This window comes from Cryptomeria japonica, chromosome 7 (assembly GCF_030272615.1).
Source record: "Cryptomeria japonica chromosome 7, Sugi_1.0, whole genome shotgun sequence".
Classification (NCBI taxonomy): Eukaryota; Viridiplantae; Streptophyta; class Pinopsida; order Cupressales; family Cupressaceae; genus Cryptomeria; species Cryptomeria japonica.
In genome coordinates, this window is record NC_081411.1 from 765,464,138 (window position 1) to 765,483,737 (window position 19,600).

The following is a 19,600-nucleotide window of genomic DNA, read 5'->3' on the forward strand; positions in this document are numbered from 1 at the left end:
CATCTTCAACAAGTTGGCGAATGAAATGGCAATGAAGCTCTACATGTTTGTTGCGCTTGTGGAAGATTGAATTCTTAGCAAGTTACAGCACCCCTTAATTGTCACAAAAAGCATGTCATTGGTGACTCATAGTTTGATGAGCTTAACTGCTTCCCGATTACGCTCATCGTACTTGTCCTGGTCTTTCCCTACCACCGTTGGACAAGGAGTCGTACCCAGAACAACTTGGTCTAGACACTTATATTCAAATATTGTGAGCATTCGCTTTTTCCACATGTTGTAATTTTTGCCATTGAAGCCCACAATGTTTAATTTCTACAAACCTGTTGTGACGTATTCACACATCGCCCCATTGCAAATGGGGACCCCTACTTTTTTTGCTTTCTGGGTTTGCTTTCTAAGTGTTTAGGGTTTGTCTGTTAGCCTTTGCATTTTGAGTGTCGCCAAGGGATCAATAGGATGGTAGGCTTTGCTTGAGCCAGGGGAGTCGGCAGGTGCTCCAGGTTAGGGTTTCTTTGAAGAGTCTTCCTTAGGGCTTGGTTTTGCTCTTGTTACTAATTGTGTCTTGCTTTGTGAGTGGGTATCATTCTTGAAGGTTTGAGTTAGGTCGAGTTGGTGAGTGATGAAGTCTGGAATGTCATCCTGATCTTCAAATGCCCTGAAATTTGGCTAAGTCTGGAATGCCCTGACCCTGAAATTTGGCTACATCTGGAATGTCCTGATCCTGAAATTTGACTAAGTCTGGAAAACTGAAGAATCCTCCAAAAACTAGATTTTGCAATATAACTCCTAGAGGTCCGAAACCACTCTCAAACATCCTGAAAGTATATATGGAATATAACTTAAAGTATAATGTCACTTATACTTAAATGTTATATTCCATAAAATGATCCTGACGGAGAGTTCAAAATGTCAAATTTCGCTCTTGACCCTTCCAAAGGGTCCAAAGCGAATTTCGCTCCTGACCCTTCCAAAGGGTCCAAAGCGAAATTCTCCATAAGATATTCTACTTTGACCAAAACCTAGAACTAATGCATTCCTAGGCTTGAATGAAGGCAAAAGCACTTGTTTGAATGAAGAAATGCGAAAAAATGAAGTCAGGATCATGGCCTAAGGTGAATTTCGCTCTTGACCCTTCCAAAGGGTCCAGAGCGAAATTCATATTTCCTCTATTTTTCTCCTTATCTTGACCAAGTTTGTAGACTTTTGAGGCATAATTGAGAAGGTTTGATGCAACTTTGCCTTGGAGAGGAGATTTTAGACCTTGGGATGATGGATTCTAGCCTGGGAGAGGAATTTCGCTCCTGACACTTCCAAAGGGTCCATAGCGAAAATCCTTATAACCCCCATTTTCCTTCCTTGTTTTGGATGGGCGTTGGTTTATTAGGCATTGTGTGTGAGTCTTGATGTGTTCTTGCCTTGAGAAGTGTTTTGAAAAGTGAGGATCTTGTCCAAAAATAGGAATTTCGCTCCTGACCCTTCCAAAGGGTCCAGAGCAAAATTCTTCATAAGCCTCATTTGCTCCCTTGTTTTGGATACCAACCTTGTTCCATGGGCGAATTTGGGAAGGAAATAACATGTCTCTGCCTTTTGAGGTGATGGAACGTAGAAATGTGAAGGATTTTGGCCAAGATTAGGAATTTCGCTCCTGACCCTTCCAAAGGGTCCAGAGCGAAAATCCTTATGCACCTCAATTTATCACTTGTCAAGACTAATTTCATAGTTCCTTAGGCATGTTTGGGGGATTTTTGACATGTTCTGACCTTAGGAGGTGAGTAAAGGTGGATGAGATGAAGATTTTAGCCAAGAATAGGAATTTCGCTCCTGACCCTTCCAAAGGGTCCAGAGCGAAATTCACTATAATCCTCATTTGCTACCTTGAATGGGCTTAAAACTTGGTTCCTCAAGTGGAAAACAATCTATATTTGCCTCCAGGAGAAGATTGAAGTTTGAAAAATGAGCAATTAAAGCCTAAATCAAGATTTTCGCTCCTGACCCTTCCAAAGGGTCCAAAGCGAAAATCAACCTAAGACTCATTTCTTGACTTATTTGACCAAATTTTGATTTGCAAGGCATTTTGAAGGGAAGAGTAGACATGTTTGGACGTTGGAAATGCTTGAAAGCTTTGAAAAAATGAAGGATACTAGCCAAGAAGGTGAATTTCGCTCCAGACCCTTCCAAAGGGTCCAGAGCGAAATTCCTTGCAAGCCTATTCTTTTGACCTTGTTTTGGCTTAAGACCTTATCCCTTGGGTGAAGGATGATGTTTAGTTACCTCTTGAGGTGATTTTGAGTTGGAAAAAGGAAGAATCAAGCCCAAATCATGATTTTCGCTCCTGACCCTTCCAAAGGGTCCAGAGCGAAAATCCTCCTAGACCTCATTTCCTTCCCTATTTGACCAAATTGTGATGTCCAAAGCATGTTGAAAGGGGAAATGGACATGATCTTGGCTTTGAGAGTGTTTGGAAGTTGTGAAAATGAAGGATTTTAGCCAGGAATGGAAATTTCGCTCCTGACCCTGCCAAAGGGTCTAGAGCGAAATTCCTTATAAGCCTACTTTTGACCTTTCTTGGACATGAAACCTTGTTCCTAGGGTAATGAAGGATGAGATTCTACCTTGCAAAGAAGTTTCAAGTTGAATGAATGATGATTTTGGGTCAAGAATGAGATTTTCGCTCCTAACCCTTCCAAAGGGTCCAGAGCGAATTTTCTCAAAACCGCTCTTTGCTATCAATTTTTTGCTAGATCAAGTGTGGGCTAAGGTAAAATCAAGGAGAAGTTACCCCTGAGAGTGACTTTAAGTTGCTAGAAACCATGAAAGATGAAGGAATTGAGCCTAAAAACCATAGATGACAAACTCGCCGAATACTCGGCGAGTCACAAAAACTCGCCGAGTTTTTGCCCCTGGCGAGTAGTAACGACTTCTACTCGCCAGGAAACTCGCAGAGTTTTTGGCAAAAACTCGCAGAGTTTTTGGCGAGTTTTTGCCAAAAACTCGGCGAGTTTTTGAAAAAAACTCGCCCGTGTTTTGTATACAGCCGAAAACGGCTTAAAACAAATTTGTTTTTTTGTTTTTCAATTGTGTTTTGGGCTGAGAAGGGGGAAACTCATTTGGAAGGCTTGGAAGGTGATTTGGGGTGGTTATTGAGTGATTCCAAGTGGATTTGAAGGGGATTTGAAGGGGATTTGAAGGGAAAATCAGATTCCAAGTAAGTTTTTTAATTTTTTTTTCTATGCTTTTTTAAAACAATTTGTTTATTTTTTGTTGCATTTAGATTGATTACAAATGATTCCTAGGTAGTCTAAATCATTTCTAAGTTATTTACACAAGATTTAACACAATTCTTGTTGAATTTTCACAATTTTTTTGAAGAATCTAGTTTTCAAAAAAAAATTCAAACCCTACTTTTTTTTTAAAAAAACTTCGAATGATGTCTAAATTTATTTAAACTAATGTAGATAGTTTGCTTAGTGCTAAATTGTTTAACTAAAATGTTAATTTTTTTTTGCACTTTGTATGTGTAGGTTAAGTAAGCATTAATCATGGCAAGGGAGCAATGGCCACTAGATCCATGCCCATCTGGATTTATAGGCACCCGTCCTAGAGGTGCTAGAGATGGGGCATGGAGGTATGCCTATGAGGGACCCGATCCTGGGTCAATTATATGCATACAGTGTGAGAGAATACTTCATGGAGGCATCAACCGCCTCAAATACCACCTTGCAGGAATAGATAGGCATGATGCTAGAGCATGCCCTGGGACCAATGAAGAAATAAAAAGACAAATGAATGCCCTTCTTGCAGCTGGGGAAGAGAAGAAACTGCAAAGGGAGAGGGCAAAACTAGCCATGAGATCAGCCATAGCTGAATCTCAAGGTGTTTCTATTGACCTTGAAGAGGAAGAAGAAGCACTTGAGGGCATAGTGGGCTCTCGGCGTGGCCCACGTATCCGCAAACCGACCATCAGCTCACCCATTGCTTCTGCTTCCTCTAGTAGAGTACCTGGCCGGGGCCCTGTTCCACTTCCATCACAACGATCAGGTTCGATAGGTGATTATTTTGTGCCCAGAAACACACCTGGAGGACAACCATCATTAGAGGCTAGTGGATGGAATAAGGAGGTACATGAGAAAACTGACATTGCAGTTGCTGATTTTTGGTACTTCAACAACATTGCATTCAACGTGGCGGAGAATGCTTATTGGTTGAATTTGGTGACTGCTATGACAGTTTCAGGAAAGGGGTACAAGGCCCCTTCTCGCAGGGATTTGAGTGGGAGGTTAGTAAATTACTACATAGTCCACTTGATTTCATTTTTAATTATATTTTAGATTTCTTGTTTATTAAATCAAAATTGTGTACTAATACCTAATTTCACTTTGCATTTACAGGTTGCTCACAAATGCAGTTGCTAGGGCAAGAGAAGTGATGGAGGATCAAAAAATTGATTGGGCAAATTATGGCTGCACCATTCTTTCTGATGGGTGGACAGATGGCAAGAACCGCACCATCATCAATTTTTTGGTCGCTTGCAAGGACAATGTAGTGTTCTTGAAATCTATCGATGCCTCCAACAAGGTGAAAAATGCAGAAACATTGGCTGGAATGTTGGAGCGTGTCATCATGGAGGTGGGGGTAGAGAATGTGGTGCAAATCATCACAGATAATGCAGCAGCATATGTGTCAGCAGGTAGAATCCTTTTGAATTATCACCTTTAGGCATTAGCAATATTCTCATTTGTTGTGGGCTTTGTTTTACTTGGTTGCATATTTCTTAAGAATAAATTCTTCTTTTGCAGGAAGAATCCTCCAAGAGAGGCACCCCACTCTTTTTTGGACACCTTGTGCAGCACATGTCCTTGACCTTCTTTTGGAGGACATAGGAAAACTTGAGTGGGTGACTCCAGTTGTGGAAGATGCAAGGAGGATCACTAAATATATCTACAATCACCCTTGGGTCCTAAATTTGATGAGACAACACACGCAAGGGAAAGATTTGGTGAGAGCTGGTGTCACAAGGTTTGCAACGATTTTCTTGACGTTGCAAAGCATTCTTGCTGCATTGACTTCTTTGAAACAAATGTTTGTGAGTGGAGAATGGCTTAACTCACCTTATTCAAAGAAGCCTGAAGGAGAGGCTGTCGCATGCATAGTCTTCGACAACCAATTTGCACAAAGGGCTGCAGAGATTGTGAAGGTTGTTACTTCAAAACTTTAATTTTTAAATTTTAGTTATTTTTGATTCAAGTCTCTCATTACTAATTTGTAACTTCATTATTTAAATTTTGATCTTTTTGTAATTTGTATTTTTCAATTGTAGGTGTCAGAGCCCTTGGTTCGAGTTCTTCGCTTGGTGGATGGGGATAAAACCCCAATGGGATATCTTTATGAGGCCATGGATAGGGCCAAAGAGTCTATCAAAAATTACTACAAGGGGGATAGGCTCAAATTTGATCCCATTTGGGAAATTGTTGATAGGAGGTGGAACAATCAGCTCCACCAACCCATTCATGCAGCAGGGTACTTCCTCAACCCTCGTTTTAGGTTCGGGGGTTCTTACTCAGATTCGAATGGAGAAGTCATGGAGGGCCTCAGTACATGCATTGAGAGGATGGTACCTGATGTTGAGGAGAGAGACCTCATTGTGAGTGAGCTCCAAAATTATGAGGGAGGAAGGGGTAAGCTATTCTCTTCAGAGCTGGCTAGGAGAGGAAGAACCACTCAAACCCCAGGTATAACATTTGCCATTTGGATTTTGGGATCTAAAGACTAAAATGATTGATAAATTATGTTTTCTCTTTTCTCTTTGCTTTCTAACTTTTCCATTTTATTTATTTTGCAGATGCTTGGTGGCAAAATTGGGGTGGAAACACCCCACATCTCAAAAAATTTGCCCTCAGAGTCTTATGTCAGCCTTGCAGTTCATCCAATTGTGAGCGCAATTGGAGCTTGTTTGAAGCAATCCACACGAAGAAGAGGAGCAAGTTAGCGCAGAAACGGCTCAATGACCTTGTCTACGTGCAATATAATCTTCGATTGCGCGTAAAGAAGGTAGAGGAACTAGAAGGTGGTCCAATTGACTTGGATGATATAGATCCTTACAGTGATTGGACATCACAGGAGCAGCCTCCATTGTTTTCCGACACTGACATCACTGATTTGGAGAGGCAGGCTATGGAGGAGGGGGGTGGATTTGGTTTCAGGCTGGATGACATTGAGGAGGATGAGGATGAGGATGAGGATGAGGATTCATTGCCAGTGCCAGAGGCAGGTGGAGACATAGCTTCATCCAGGATGGAGAATGAGTCTCAATCAACCATACCGAGCGAGGAGGCACAGTCACGCCCAGTCCCACAGCAGACTTATACGACTAGACAGTCTAGACCCTCTAGTTCTACCTCTCCCCATGTTTTTTCTAGAGCTGGGAAGAGGAAGTTGTAATTGTAATTTGTGATGATGTATTTACTTTTGGTTTTACAAAAACTATTTAGTAATTTACTATTTTGCTTCAGGCTTCCAGCCATCAGCATTCCTCATGAGGATGCGATTTTGTAGACACTTTGCATTTAAATATATCTAGAATCAGCTTGTTTCTTTTGTGTTATCATTTATTGACTCTTTGGATGCATCTTCTCATTAAAAATTGCAAAAAAAATGCATTTTTTACTAAGTTTAAGCGTGTTTTTAAGTTGCCGAGTTTTTCGCCGAGTTTTTCCGAGTTTTTCCCGAGTTTTCGCCGAGTTTTTTTCCCAGGGGCTTGGCGAGTCGAGCCGAGTCGCGAGTAGTTCAACTATGCTAAAAACCATCTTTTCTTCCAAAATTTGAGCAAAGTCAAACCTGGACAAGGGTGAGAGAAGTCATTTGGATTGCCTTAGAGTGAATTTTGGTCGCCAAGAATGCAAATTTTGAAGCGAAATTCTTAAGATCACCCTTTTCAAATCAAGTCAAGATTTTGGTTTTTATGACCTGGAGAGGAGAGAAGAAAAGTGTTTTCTTGCCTTGTGAGGTGGATTGAAGTTGAAATGATGAAAAAATGAGCTACAAACAAGAAATTCGCTCCTAACCCTTCCAAAGGGTCCAGGGCGAAATTCTTATAGGGCCTGTCCCTGGAAAGAATCTTGAACAAACTTCATTTTGATGTCTTCTTGTTGATGATTTAAGGTATAAAATGCTATGTTAGAATAAATATATTATGTGTCCTTAATCATCTTTTGATTTGTTTTTGCAGATGAAAGAAGATCAAGCCAAGACAAGGACGGCCTTCTCCAGTCCAGCATCAACAAGGACGGCCTTCTCCAGTCCAGCATTAACAAGGACGGCCTCTTCCAGTCCAGCATTTGAAGGAAAGGTACACCATCCATCCTGCACATCAAAGACAAAGGAGGTTAAAGCAAGGGTCCGTTGGAGAAGCAGACAGTGTCAGACAAGGTGGCGTCCCAGTCATCATTCCTCCAGTTGGATTGGTCCACCTTGGCGTGTCTAGATTCAATGTACCTAACTCATCAAAGATGGCACAAACTTCGATGTACCTGCCCCGGTTATCCATTGGTCGAATATTCCAGAGAAGACATGTGTCCAAATAATGCAATTATTTCATTGGTCAGAATTGAGTTGGTTGTAACAAACCCTAATTAGGGTTTTCATTGTAAAATCTCGGCCATTGATCTCAATTTGATCTTAGCCATTGAATTGTATTGAGGGCACTATATAAGCCCTGGCTCCTCATTTGTAAAGGCTAATAGTTAGTCAATAGTTGATAGTAGGTGAATAGTTAGCTAATAGTGAATAGTCAGTTGATAGAATAGCAATTAGAGTAGAATAGCAAGAGAAGGCAAAGATTGTTGCCAAGATGTTGTTGTAAAAGACTTGTAAAACTTCATTGAAGAAATGGTGAAATCTATGGGTCGATTCAACAATTTGCATGGTCTTTATACTTCTCAGATTTGATTTCATGTTATTAGATGAGTGGAAGAAATGTGTTTGATTGATGGTGAAATTTGTATATCCATACTACTAGCAATTTGTTGATTGCAGACTTGCCTTGTGTAGTCAACTGGAATCATTCAGCTTGAGCTTAACTTCAATTGTCGCTTCTTCATTGACATGCATCAGCCTGATGGTGTCTATGCCTATAGCGATGATCTAAACATCACAAAGCTTTCCTCCGAAGATCGCACTAACCTTGTGGAGATGGTCCTAGGATGTCAAAACAAGATTTAGTTAGAATTTCATCAAAGATCAATCATTGCTCCTACATTCTTAGTGTCAGAATTAGATCCTTTCCTCGCCCTCGTCCTTTTTTTCCTTTTTTTTTCAAAATCTAGGCTAGTGAAATCCCGTGATTCCAGCAAATCAAACGTTTAGGTCGTCGAGTGCAAGTCCCCTTGTGATTCCAGCAAAATCACATCATACCACAAAGAGCTTATCCACGAGTAGAGAGATCCTACATAACAGGAACCTTGGAGTTACTCTGACTGATCCTTCAGCGAGATCTTCAACAGTCAGGAACTTTGTTCAAGAGAGGATAAGATACTTCGGTATTTTATTCTGTGTTTGCATGTGCATAAAAAACATGTCAACAAAACCCTAGGTTATGCAAAACTTCAAAAAATCAGCAAACCCATCACAGAAGACCCTACGCTGAAGTTGTAGGAAACCCTCCAACGCAGACAAAAAGAATGTGTAGAACAAGACATTAGATCGCAAGAAACCACAATTTAGCAAAAAAAAGTTGGAAACCATCGCACAGAATGTTCCAATTATTGTGCAAGAAAAGCAAGTAAAAAAGATGTATGATGAAGTCATGCACGAAATAGACACTTGCCAAAAATTTGTCGCAATTTTAAAACATGGGAAAAAAAACCAAATATCCGCACGTACAAGTGAGAGAAGGCAGACAATCTTTGCAAAAAACCCCTATGTGATCAAACACGGTAAAAAACTCAGAAAACTTTGCACTTTGTGGCCCTGCGATTTTTAAGAAAAGGTCGTGTGAATTGAAACAAAACCCACAATTCTGCCCAAAAAAAAAATCTATGATTTCTTCAGCAAAGCCTGCGAATTTTTCCTAAAAGATTTTCCTTCAGACAAGCCCACGAATTTGCAAAATGAACCACACGATTTTTGTTCTAAAAAAAATCGAGAAACTTCTAATATGATGACCTACGGAATTTTATTAAGAGAAAAATTAGCCAGAAAATTTAATCTAGCTCTGATACCATGAAATGGCAATTGCATATCAAATAAATGAAGATGAAAGAATATAAAGGCAATTACATTATGATGTTTCTAAACAAAACAATCAAAAACAGAAGACGGAAATAGAAATTATCTAGCCAAACTAAACTTAAACTGAATGACCATTAAATAACTATTAATTACTCTAATAGATCCTTTATCTCCTTATTTGAATATTTTGATGACAGAATATTTAGATAAGGGGTATCAAATGAGAGGATCTATTCATGTTTGGTCTTGAGCAAACAATACAATCTCTCAATTTCATCTTCAATTTGTTGATGACGGGGACTGTTAAAATTGAGGATGCAAATAATTTTAGTAAAATGTTAGATATTTACTTATCTACTTCTAGCCAACAAATAAATGAGGACAAATCTAGTATCTTTTTCTTCAACGCACTAGAACCTATTTAGCAGAAAAATGAAAACATCTTTCATTTTCAAATTGGAGCTTCGTCTGTGGATTTTCTAGGAATTCCTCTTTCTACCAAAAGTCTTAGAAGAGATTAAAGGAAGATGACGTTGGACAGATTTCAATCAATGGTTAACCATTGGACATTTTGGCCAAAAGACCCTATAGTTTTTTGGAGGACTGTGATGCCCTTGCTTGGGGTCACGACTCCAAAGGAGTTTATACAGTTGCTCTCAAGTATCAAACTTTGGATATGTAAAGAAGAGGAAACATAAAGTTTTTGTGGTGAAGCAAAATCTGGAATATGTTTGGATGGCCCAAATATATTTATTTCTAATATCTATGGCTTCTGGGTCAAAATAAATGTCTCACTTGGAATAATATCAGGAAGAGAAGTTTCAAGTGTCTATTTTCTTTGTGGCAATAATGAGGAGTACATTAGTCATCCTTGTTTCAATGCACCTTTTCTATAGAAATTTAGAACTTATTGTGGAGTCTTTGGAAAAGACCTACTATTCATGCTACCTCTGTGCCTGAATTTTGGAATACTTTGGGGCATCTTCTTGCCTCGGCTTCATTTCTTCTAGCTGCTTGGCATAGTGGTCCTTCATTTATTTATTGGCAAATTTGGTTGGAGCGTAATTGGAAAATCTTTTAGAAGTTTCGTAGTAGAGTTTAAAATGTTTGGTTTAAAATCATAAGGATGATTAAAGAAACGATAGAGGCCAAGTTCAATGTGAATGACCCACTCACTCCTTCTGATTTGCACCTAGTTAAAGTTTTGGAGCTTTCTCTTTCTCCCTCCTCATAGATTAGGCCTGGATCTAGGGTTCAGATCTCTATGAAAGTGAGTAGATCTAAAAAATGGATTCCCCCCCATGGTTTCCTTAAAATTAATAGTGATGGCTCTTCTAGAGGCAACCTAGGTGTTATTGAAATTAGTGGTGTTGGTCAGGAGAGTGCAGGCTCAGTTCATTTTCTTTTCTATATTTGTATGAGCTCAGACTCCAATAATCCAATAGAAGCCTAAGTGATGCTGAAGGCCTAGAAAAAGCTTATGCAATGGGATGAAGAAAAGTTTTATGTGAAACACTCTATAATTCTTGTTTCTTTGCTGAAGAACGGGAATTTCCAAGACACTTTATAGAGATTGGCTTTAGTTGCCAAGCAGATTCTGTGTTTGGCCACAAATTTTGAGTCACAAACTGTTAAGCCAAATGGACCTCTCGCAGTTGGAATGCTGCTGATTGGGGTGATTTAGATAATGATAAATTGCAGCAGCTTCCCAAGTTTACTCATAATGATCAAGGAAGGTAATTTTAGCCTTTCAGCATTAGGAAGGATCCCATGGTGGATCCTTTTTATGTTGTACGTTACAGTGCCAATAGCCATCTAGAAATCCTTGTGCTATGTTTGTCGTTAAAAGTTCCGAAATAAAAACTTTATTTTTGCCCAAAAGAAAAAATGCTTTCTCGCATGCCTGTCACAAATAATTTAGAATATTGTATGGTTCTTTCAGCATATTGGGATAACTATATTTGCCAAATACAACAGATTTCCAAGGGATACAACATTATCTTGAGTAGTAGGTTAAATTTCCAGTTGTAGAGGGAGAAGACTCTTCCCCTTAAACATGTACTCTATTTGTAACTAAGCTAACCTTTAAGGAAGAATGTTTAAGCTAGTAAAAATAGACATGTTTTATTCATGGTGCTATAATTTTGATAGTGGATGTCAAGTGTTATAATTTTGACAGTGGATGTACAATTCTGGTGTTTAACAAATAATTGGGTACGGATAAATCATAATCATATTGTGCACCAAAAATGATGGTAGAAGTGTCACCTTTATAAAGCATTGCCACATATTACCAGAAAAATTGGGTATGTTAGATATTGCCCCTTGCATATATGATCCACGGATAAAACTTCTCATAGCAAGTCCAGTAAAAATCAACCATATTTCCAAAGTAATACATAGAAAACAAATAGTTAACACAGTGACTCTAGTAAGGATTATAAGGCCAGATATGTGTGGAACTCATTTCTGCCCCTTCATGTGAGACTTTACAGCATGCTTTAAAACGGGGTATCTACAATTTACTTGAGTCCATGTTATCTGGATTGATGTCATAGACAGACTTACACCAATGATGATTGTTATGCTTCAAATCTAAGAGCTAAATAATTCGATCTGTATTACACAAATACCAACTTTTAAACATCTATATGGAACAATTGTTTCTCTATCCTCATGTATCTAAAACACTATTATTAAATCTTGCTAGTCAGTACAAAAAAGCTCTATCATATGTTTGCCTGTGTATGCTCTTGAACTCAAAGTGAATCTGATCATGATTGTTGATATTGTTTGATGATTGACTTCATAAGATTATCTTAAAATGTTTGACAGTTATTTAGCTCAAAATGTCCATCAGACATCAGGCTTAGCAAGTGGATATTTTCTCTTCTTGTAAAATGAATCCTCCATATTCTGTCACTAGACCATAAGGCACAGCTCAATAGAACCTATGTGGAATAAACCCATCACCTCTCTTGCTTTCAATATAAGAAGTTAGACAACATGCTATCAATTTTTATTTTGTATAATAATCTTGGCAGTATCTGAAACAAAGCTGTACTAAGAAAATTTGAACAGGCACTAGCAACACATCCTAAAATCAAATAGATCTGTAACTTCTACAAATCTGACCTTTTTGTAATATATGAGATTAGCTTGTTTGTAAGGTAGCAAATATTGTAGCCTGGGTAAAGCCTTTGAATGCTACACACATGATCAAACAGGGTGCCTTCAGAAGCCATATTGCAAAATTCTTCCGCTTCCAATATAACAAGAATATATGGTATGTCATAATCCTTGAAAGGTGACTACAAAAGGAAAGCACAACACATTCATCAGTAAAAAATTCTCGCATAGCTATTCTATAGGATATGCCTTTAGCATCACTAAAAGCACAGATTAGATGAGAACATCTAAGTATGGTGAGAAAGAACTGGTAAGGTGATTTATGATTGTTGTCTTAGAGATATATGCATCCAGATCTAAAAAGAAGACTTAATATAATTGCACCAGATCAAAATAAAAGCTCATAATAAAATTGCTTACAGAAAGGAAAAGAATGGTATTCAGAATTTCTAGTCATTGCACATCAAACATTGAATAAATAATAGACATCTAAGGAAAAAAAAATAGCATAATTATATTATATTTGGAATAATCTCCTTTTCTTCACCAAAAAAAAATTTACTTTTAAAAGTTGTTGAACTGAAATAGGAAAACATTTACACACTATTCAATTCCTTAAGATTGGTTAACTTCGTCTCCAGTTATGTTTAAGCTCTCAGTTAAACCAATTAAACGTACTTGTAAGCCAAACAGATGATGAATGGGAATGCATAACAATTGATAAACAATGGTGAAACCATAGTTTTAAAATTTGGTGAGTAGCTCGCCAACTTGCAGTTATTCGGGAGTGAATAGGGTCTGGTGAGTCACTCGCCACCAAGTTTCAGGCAAGTCACTTCCAGCAAGTAACTCACCTGAAAATTCAAGGATTTCAGTAAGTCTGAGGAGATAACTTATTAACTTGTATGCAAACAAAAAACAAGTGTGTCAGTCAACCTGCTTTTTTGTCATTTTCTCCTTTACACTTTCGTTTCTTTGACTCTTTGACAACAATGCATCAATTTATCGACAGTAATTACAGAAATAAAAATATGAAAAACATCTCCCCTTTATTTAACTTGATATAGTAAAAAGATACAACATTTTTCCCTTTTTTAACGAATATTTCAACATTTTTAGTTTCCTTAACTTTTCCCAACTAATTCAATTTCATTTATAATTCTGATTTACCAAGCCAATCCTGATTGAAGTACTGATACCATGATCAAATGGATTTATGTCCTCTAAATTCATTTTTTATTCTTCTCATGCTTAATATGTCAAGCTTTTGCCAAGTCTCTATCTCTGTTACCAGAAACGTGATGGTAAGGCTCCATTTCGCATTGTAACGGGTGAAACATGTTTTCCGTTGCGGATGGCTGTTTCTAAGCCTGTGGTGTTGTTTCTTGCTGTTACCAAGAAGTATGTCGTTTTGAATGAAAAATGACCAAAAGAATTGATGATTTTATTGGCATTTTCTCTTCTTAGCCTGTCATGACATCTGAAGTTATTTATCTTATGAAGGCAATGCCGAAAATAATAAATGGAAATTTTGTCATAAAAGCTTAAGTATAAAAATTAATTTTTAACTTTTAAGCATAAATATTAAATAATATTATTAATTTATTATGTGTTGGCAATTTGAAAGAACATAACGCAGATTTATTAATTCATTCATTAGATACTTAAAGCTTGCTTACATGTTTTAAAAGATTCACCCAAATTTTGTTTCTCATGTAATATTTTATTATTTACTTCTTTTTTAGTTTTTAATAATATTTTGTTTTATGAGTTTTTAAATTTTATTTTTCTTTTCATTATAAATTATAATTGAAAATAAAAAATAATTATGTTTTATAATTTTTATTTTTTAAATAAATTTAGAAATTTGTTTTTATATTTTTTTATTTTTCTACAAGATAAATTTAATTAAAATTTGAACTTGTGCACATATTTATTTTATGTGAGAGAAAATTTTATAATAAACCTAATGTTTTGAAAATATGTATATAAAATCCGTTTCTCATATCCAACTTCTAAATATTCTGTTCCTCATCACGTTGCTGTCGTTGTTGTGGTTTCCATTTCTCATTTCTAGTAACATAGGTAGCCATTTCAAGACAAAAATTATGCTTGTTAAATTTTTGTTGATTCCATGTTTTTGAACTATAGGTGAAAGTTGAAACTAATATCATATGTTCTAAATTCACATTGGGTAGTTTGATATTTTGGTAAACTTAATCGTACTTTAAATAAATTATTATTCTAGAATCTAAATCGAAGAAAAAAGGCACAGCTAATAAACATAGCATTTGAATGAGAATATGTTGTTGACAGGAAAAAGTAACTTAGGTGACTTTCTAAATAATATAGCAATAAATCATATAAGAAACAGTATATCAAGTATGTTGTCTGCTACATGAAGTCTGTCGAAGCAATTTTGTAAAAATTCAGATAGCAGTAGTTTGTATTTGAAGTTATGGGCCTTTTTGGAAGAGGAACAGCCCAAGTATATGAAATGTAAACCCTATCTCCAAGCCACGGTATAGTCGTATGACATCAATGGCATGCTGATGTGACTTGGTTTGAAGCAATGTTAAGCATGTTCCCAGTGTTAAAACAGCCATGAAAATTCAACCCAAAACTTGGACAGGGCTAGGTAAATGTCCATAGTGAATTTCAAAAGAATTGAATTTCAAATAATTCTTCTAATTAAATAAAAAGTATGCTATATATGACACTTATTTTCAATAGATGAAATTAAAAATTAAAATATGCAATTATTTGATAAATTAGAATAAACTAAGAGATCATTTTTCTTTAATGATGGGAAATCTGATAGGTTCGAATCTAAGTCATTGGGTCATTCAGCAGAGGCCTCAGACTTGGGTTTGGTTCAAACCCAATTTGGGATGTGATTCAATCCAGAAAAGGATTTGGATAGGGGGCAGCATTTGAGTTAAGGGTTCATCCTATATGAACCCAACAAGACACACAAGAACCAAGAACAAACCTGCACTACTTTGGACATCTTTTCAATATTTTGTGGCTTTCAATCGTTTTTAACCAACTTTGACTACGATTGACAAAAACGCAATCCCTAACTATAAAAGTGACTTGTAAAGCATTTAAATCACTAAGACAAACTAGTTTTACCTCATTGTGAATGCAAAACACAAAAACCATTCATCTTTGCTTGCTATCACATGAATAGAGTTGGAAGATTGGTCAATGAGAATTCCAAAGTAGTTGGTTGCTATTCCTATGCATGTACAATACTCATTTGCTGCCAAGAAGATTGTAGAGGAAGATTTCTAGAAACGAGATAGGGTTTTTTGTTTTTTGCTTTTTGCTTTTTTTATTTTTGCTTTTTTTTTAACAAATGATCTTTTGTGTTTTGTTTTCACTCTTCTATGACTCTATTCTTAAAATATTAAATGAATTAGGTGTTTTCATTTGTTTTGAGTGTATTGCTTATCAAACTCATTGCCACAAGGATTACAATGGTAGCCCATTCTAGCTTTGTGGTCCAAACCCTCTTCAAAACAAAGCTAGATTCTCTACTTTGGAAGTATGTTGAAATGTTACAATCCATACTAGGTGGATTTGTAGTGGGTGTGTTGTCAAGCATGCAAGCTAATACAATTAAATGAAAACCCATTTGGTCAGCATTACAAGATAGAGCATCAAAACTAGCCTAAGAAAGAATGGGTGTACCCCTTCCATCAAAGCAAGTGATAGCATTTATTAATGAGTGGGAACAAGCAGATGAAGTAACAAGGCATAGATCAAATCATCATTAGGCAAATAAATGATCTCAAGGAATGAAGCCCCCTCTTCTCCCATCTAATTTAGAGCCACACATTTTGGCCATAGTAAAAGAGCAGCTCATTACACATAAAGGACCAAAGGGACCATCGAAAATGGCATTTCAAAATGAATCTTGCAAGAATTTTGATCAACACATTGCAAGATGTATCTACACATATGGATTGGCATTCAATATTATTTACTCATCATATTGGCAAGAAATGGTTAAAAAAAATTGAGACTCCAAAAGGGTACAAAAGCCCAGGGTATGAGGAAGTCTATAGCACCTTAGTAGACAATTCAATGAAGCCCATAAGGGATTTGTGGACCAAAACAAGGGTGCCAAAAAATTGGCCCTTGATCAATGTGATTGTAGTGTCTCCTAAAGGGGCGATATTTCAAAGAGCCATGAACTATGCAAGGGAGGTGAAGGATAGCCAATTAATTGTAACATTCTCATCACATCCATTAAGGAATGTCACCCCATAAAATTGTTATATTCATAGTAGACAATATAAAAAATTGTAGAGCGACTAGATTGTTGGTTGGTAACATTATTCACACCTTTTTTGACAACTCGTGTTGTCCACTCCCTCAAACTTATGCTACAAAAACTTGTCATCAAAATTGATTGGTTCAATAGGTGTAAAGCTAAGGCCAAAATATTTGAATATTTATTACCAACCGCAACTTGTTGCAATACATTCTCAAAATTGAAAACAATATAAAATTTTATGGTTCACTTTGGTAATTAACTTTCTCAAATTTTCAATTTTCAAATAGATTGCCAAGACCCATTTGGCCTCCAATACAAAATCTTCAAGCACTTTCTATAATGACAGTCAACTAGGTTTGGACCATATGGAGATGATCTAACCCTAAGTGGGCAGCAAATATTATGTGTGTGATAACCTACATGGCAATTTATGGGATTGTATGGAGTATATGTTACATCGGTTGTGAGTATAATAGATTGCACTTACATAAATAAGCCTTGTTTGGGAGAGATATATAATATCATCAACTCAGTGATTGAGGAAAACTTTCTTCAAATAAGTGCACAAAATTATTCAAGGGTGATGGAACATGACAAGCACCTTGTTGTATCTTCTTGCCTTTATATTGAGTCCCAAATATTATAGTGTTGAGATCCTTTCTCTTACAACGAGGGTCGTAGACTCGCAGCATATACAGATTTCCAAATCAGCAACAAATACCAAGTAGTGTTTAGTACATTGTTCCTTGATTCAGATTTGCACGGTGTAGTCATGAGTGAGTGTATTGACTTTGTATACTACAATGGTCAAAGTATTGAAGCTCTTTGTGACAAGTTTAAAAAGGATTCTTTTAGTTGGTGGTGTAAAAAAACAAACATTTTCGAGTTTTAATTTTCATCTACAATTTAAAATGTAGAACTCTAGCTCTCTATCTTAGCCTCAACAAGTACTAGTTCATTTGCATCCAAGCGAAATTGAAGCACACAATACTTCATTCACTCAATAAAGCCCAACCAATTACACTCAAGAAAGGCAAAGGATGGGGTACATGCATTCTGTTGTGACCTTTTTCACACATCGCCCCATTGCAAATGGGGACCCTCTCTTTTCCTGCTTTCTAGGGTTTTTGTTAGTGCTCGTGGCCTTCCGCTTCAGTTTTGCCAAGCCTTGCTCAGTTTTGAACGGTTCGAGTCCTAGAGATTGAATGTTAGTTTTTGCAAGCCAAGTGATACCAGAGTCCAAATACCGTCAAAGTGCCTAGAAAGGCCAAAGGACGAAGATCGCAATTGATTTGGACAAATTTGAACAACTTTCTATTTTTAAAAAGTTTGTTTTTTTGCTTTTTCCTATATTTTAGGAAGTTTTGTTTTGGCATTGTTAGCCCAATCCCCGGTATGGCTATTTTTAGAACGTTTTCCCTAATTTTTTAGGGATGCCTGCTTTTTGCTTTTTCGGAGTGGGGACCTAGGGTTTGCACTAATACCATTGACCTGCTTCGATCGTGATCAAGAATTTCCATGTTTTGACCTAAAACGCTAGTTTTCTACATTTTAGGGGTCATGATGCTTCAGATGGTTTGCCTGAGTGAGGATTTCAAATTTCAAGTTAATCTAGTTAAAATTGGTAAAATTGTGAAATTTTGAAATTTTCCAAATTTTTCTAAGTCTGGCTAATGAATGATGTTGAGTGTTATGGCAGGTGATGAAAACTCCGCCCTGTGGGATGAAGGCATCAAAAGTCTGCCATGGAGAGATGTTCCAAAGTCCGCTTGAGGTCTCTTAAAACTTCGCCCTGCCTAAAGGTCATCAAAGTCCGCCTTGAGGAGGTAGACTAAAACTCCGCCCTATGCATTGAAGGCATCAAAGTCCGCCCTCATGAGAAGTGATGAAAGTCCACCATGTTGGAGAGAACACCAAAGTCCGCCATGCTTGGGGAAGTAGTCAAAAGTCCGCCTTGAAGAGGAAGCACAAAACTCCGCCCTCCTTGATGTCTCAAAAAACTCCGCCCTCCTTGATGTCTCATAAAACTCCGCCCTCCTTGATGCCTTCCAAAGTCCGCCATGCTTGGTGGAGAGGTCATCAAAGTCCGCCCTCATGAGAAGTGAAGAAAGTCCGCCATGTTGGAGGGAACACCAAAGTCCGCCATGCTTGGGGAAGTAGTCAAAAGTCTGCCTTGCCTAGAGCCTTCAAAAGTCCGCCATGTGGTGAAGTCATTCAAAGTCCGCCTTGGTGAGAACCTAGCAAAGTAAGCATGAGAGCCTAACAATGGGGAGCCTTCAAAAGTCCGCCCTATGAATGGGATGAAAGAAGTTTAAGGCAAACAAACATGACGATAGAGGCACCTCTAAACTCCGCCCAAGCATAAAGTTGAAGTCTCAAAACTCCGCCCTACTCTTGGAAGTCAAACAAAGTCAACAACAAGTTCAAAATCGAATTCAAATACTAGTGATGTCATCAAATCCTCCTAAAATTCGAACTTCTAACTAATTTAGAAAGTTGAAAAAAGAGATTTTCGAAGATCAATGAACTGGGAAATTAAATGGAAACTCGAGTTGGAACTATGAATTAAAATTGGAAAGAAGATATTTGCAGATTGAGGTGATTTTCAGACTGAGTTCCAAATTAGAAACCTTTTGGAAGATGCCAATCTATAGGCCTAGTTCGAATATGAAGTGGCAAAACAATTTAGAAACTTGCACAAGAGTAAGATTTTCGAACTTGAAGAGATGACAGCAACTCGAAATTGGATTAGAAACTTTCCCAAGGTTTAAGTTGAATTTAGAAACATGAGTTGGATGGTATTTACGTGTTTCTAATTGTGAAACCAACTTCATTACAAATACATTCTTTGTTTCTTCATTCTCACACCAAGAAGTTCGAACTTTCTGAGCAAGCTAAGGAAAATACTGAGATGTATTTCGCAGATTGAAGGTTATTTGGAAGAAAATTTTGGTGTTG

At 37.2% G+C, this 19,600-nt stretch overlaps 2 protein-coding genes across 4 annotated transcripts in view; one reads left to right on the forward strand and one right to left on the reverse strand.

Moving 5' to 3' along the window:
- The window catches only part of LOC131059929 (crossover junction endonuclease EME1B), a 96,682-nt gene that overhangs the window by 57,474 nt on the left and 19,608 nt on the right, over positions 1-19,600 (reverse strand). For all 3 annotated transcript variants that reach the window (XM_059207795.1, XM_057992997.2, XM_059207796.1), the window contains exon 8: positions 12,364-12,539. In XM_059207795.1, coding sequence (XP_059063778.1) covers positions 12,364-12,539 — 176 coding nt within the window. The remainder of the gene's footprint in view (positions 1-12,363; positions 12,540-19,600) is intronic.
- LOC131059928 (uncharacterized) lies at positions 3,431-6,776 on the forward strand. The gene is made up of 5 exons (XM_057992995.2): positions 3,431-4,279; positions 4,392-4,690; positions 4,800-5,197; positions 5,321-5,732; positions 5,843-6,776. Exons 1-5 carry the CDS (start codon positions 3,543-3,545, stop codon positions 6,439-6,441), a joined length of 2,445 nt encoding a protein of 814 aa, XP_057848978.1. The 5' UTR covers positions 3,431-3,542; the 3' UTR covers positions 6,442-6,776.

Excerpts from the sequence above, each read along its gene's own strand:
- LOC131059928 (XM_057992995.2), top strand. The coding sequence starts at position 3,543 with ATGGCAAGGGAGCAATGGCCACTAGATCCATGCCCATCTGGATTTATA. Across the intron at positions 4,691-4,799 it reads AGCAGCATATGTGTCAGCAG|GAAGAATCCTCCAAGAGAGG; the intron begins GTAGAATCCTTT and ends CTTCTTTTGCAG. Across the intron at positions 5,733-5,842 it reads AAGAACCACTCAAACCCCAG|ATGCTTGGTGGCAAAATTGG; the intron begins GTATAACATTTG and ends TTTATTTTGCAG.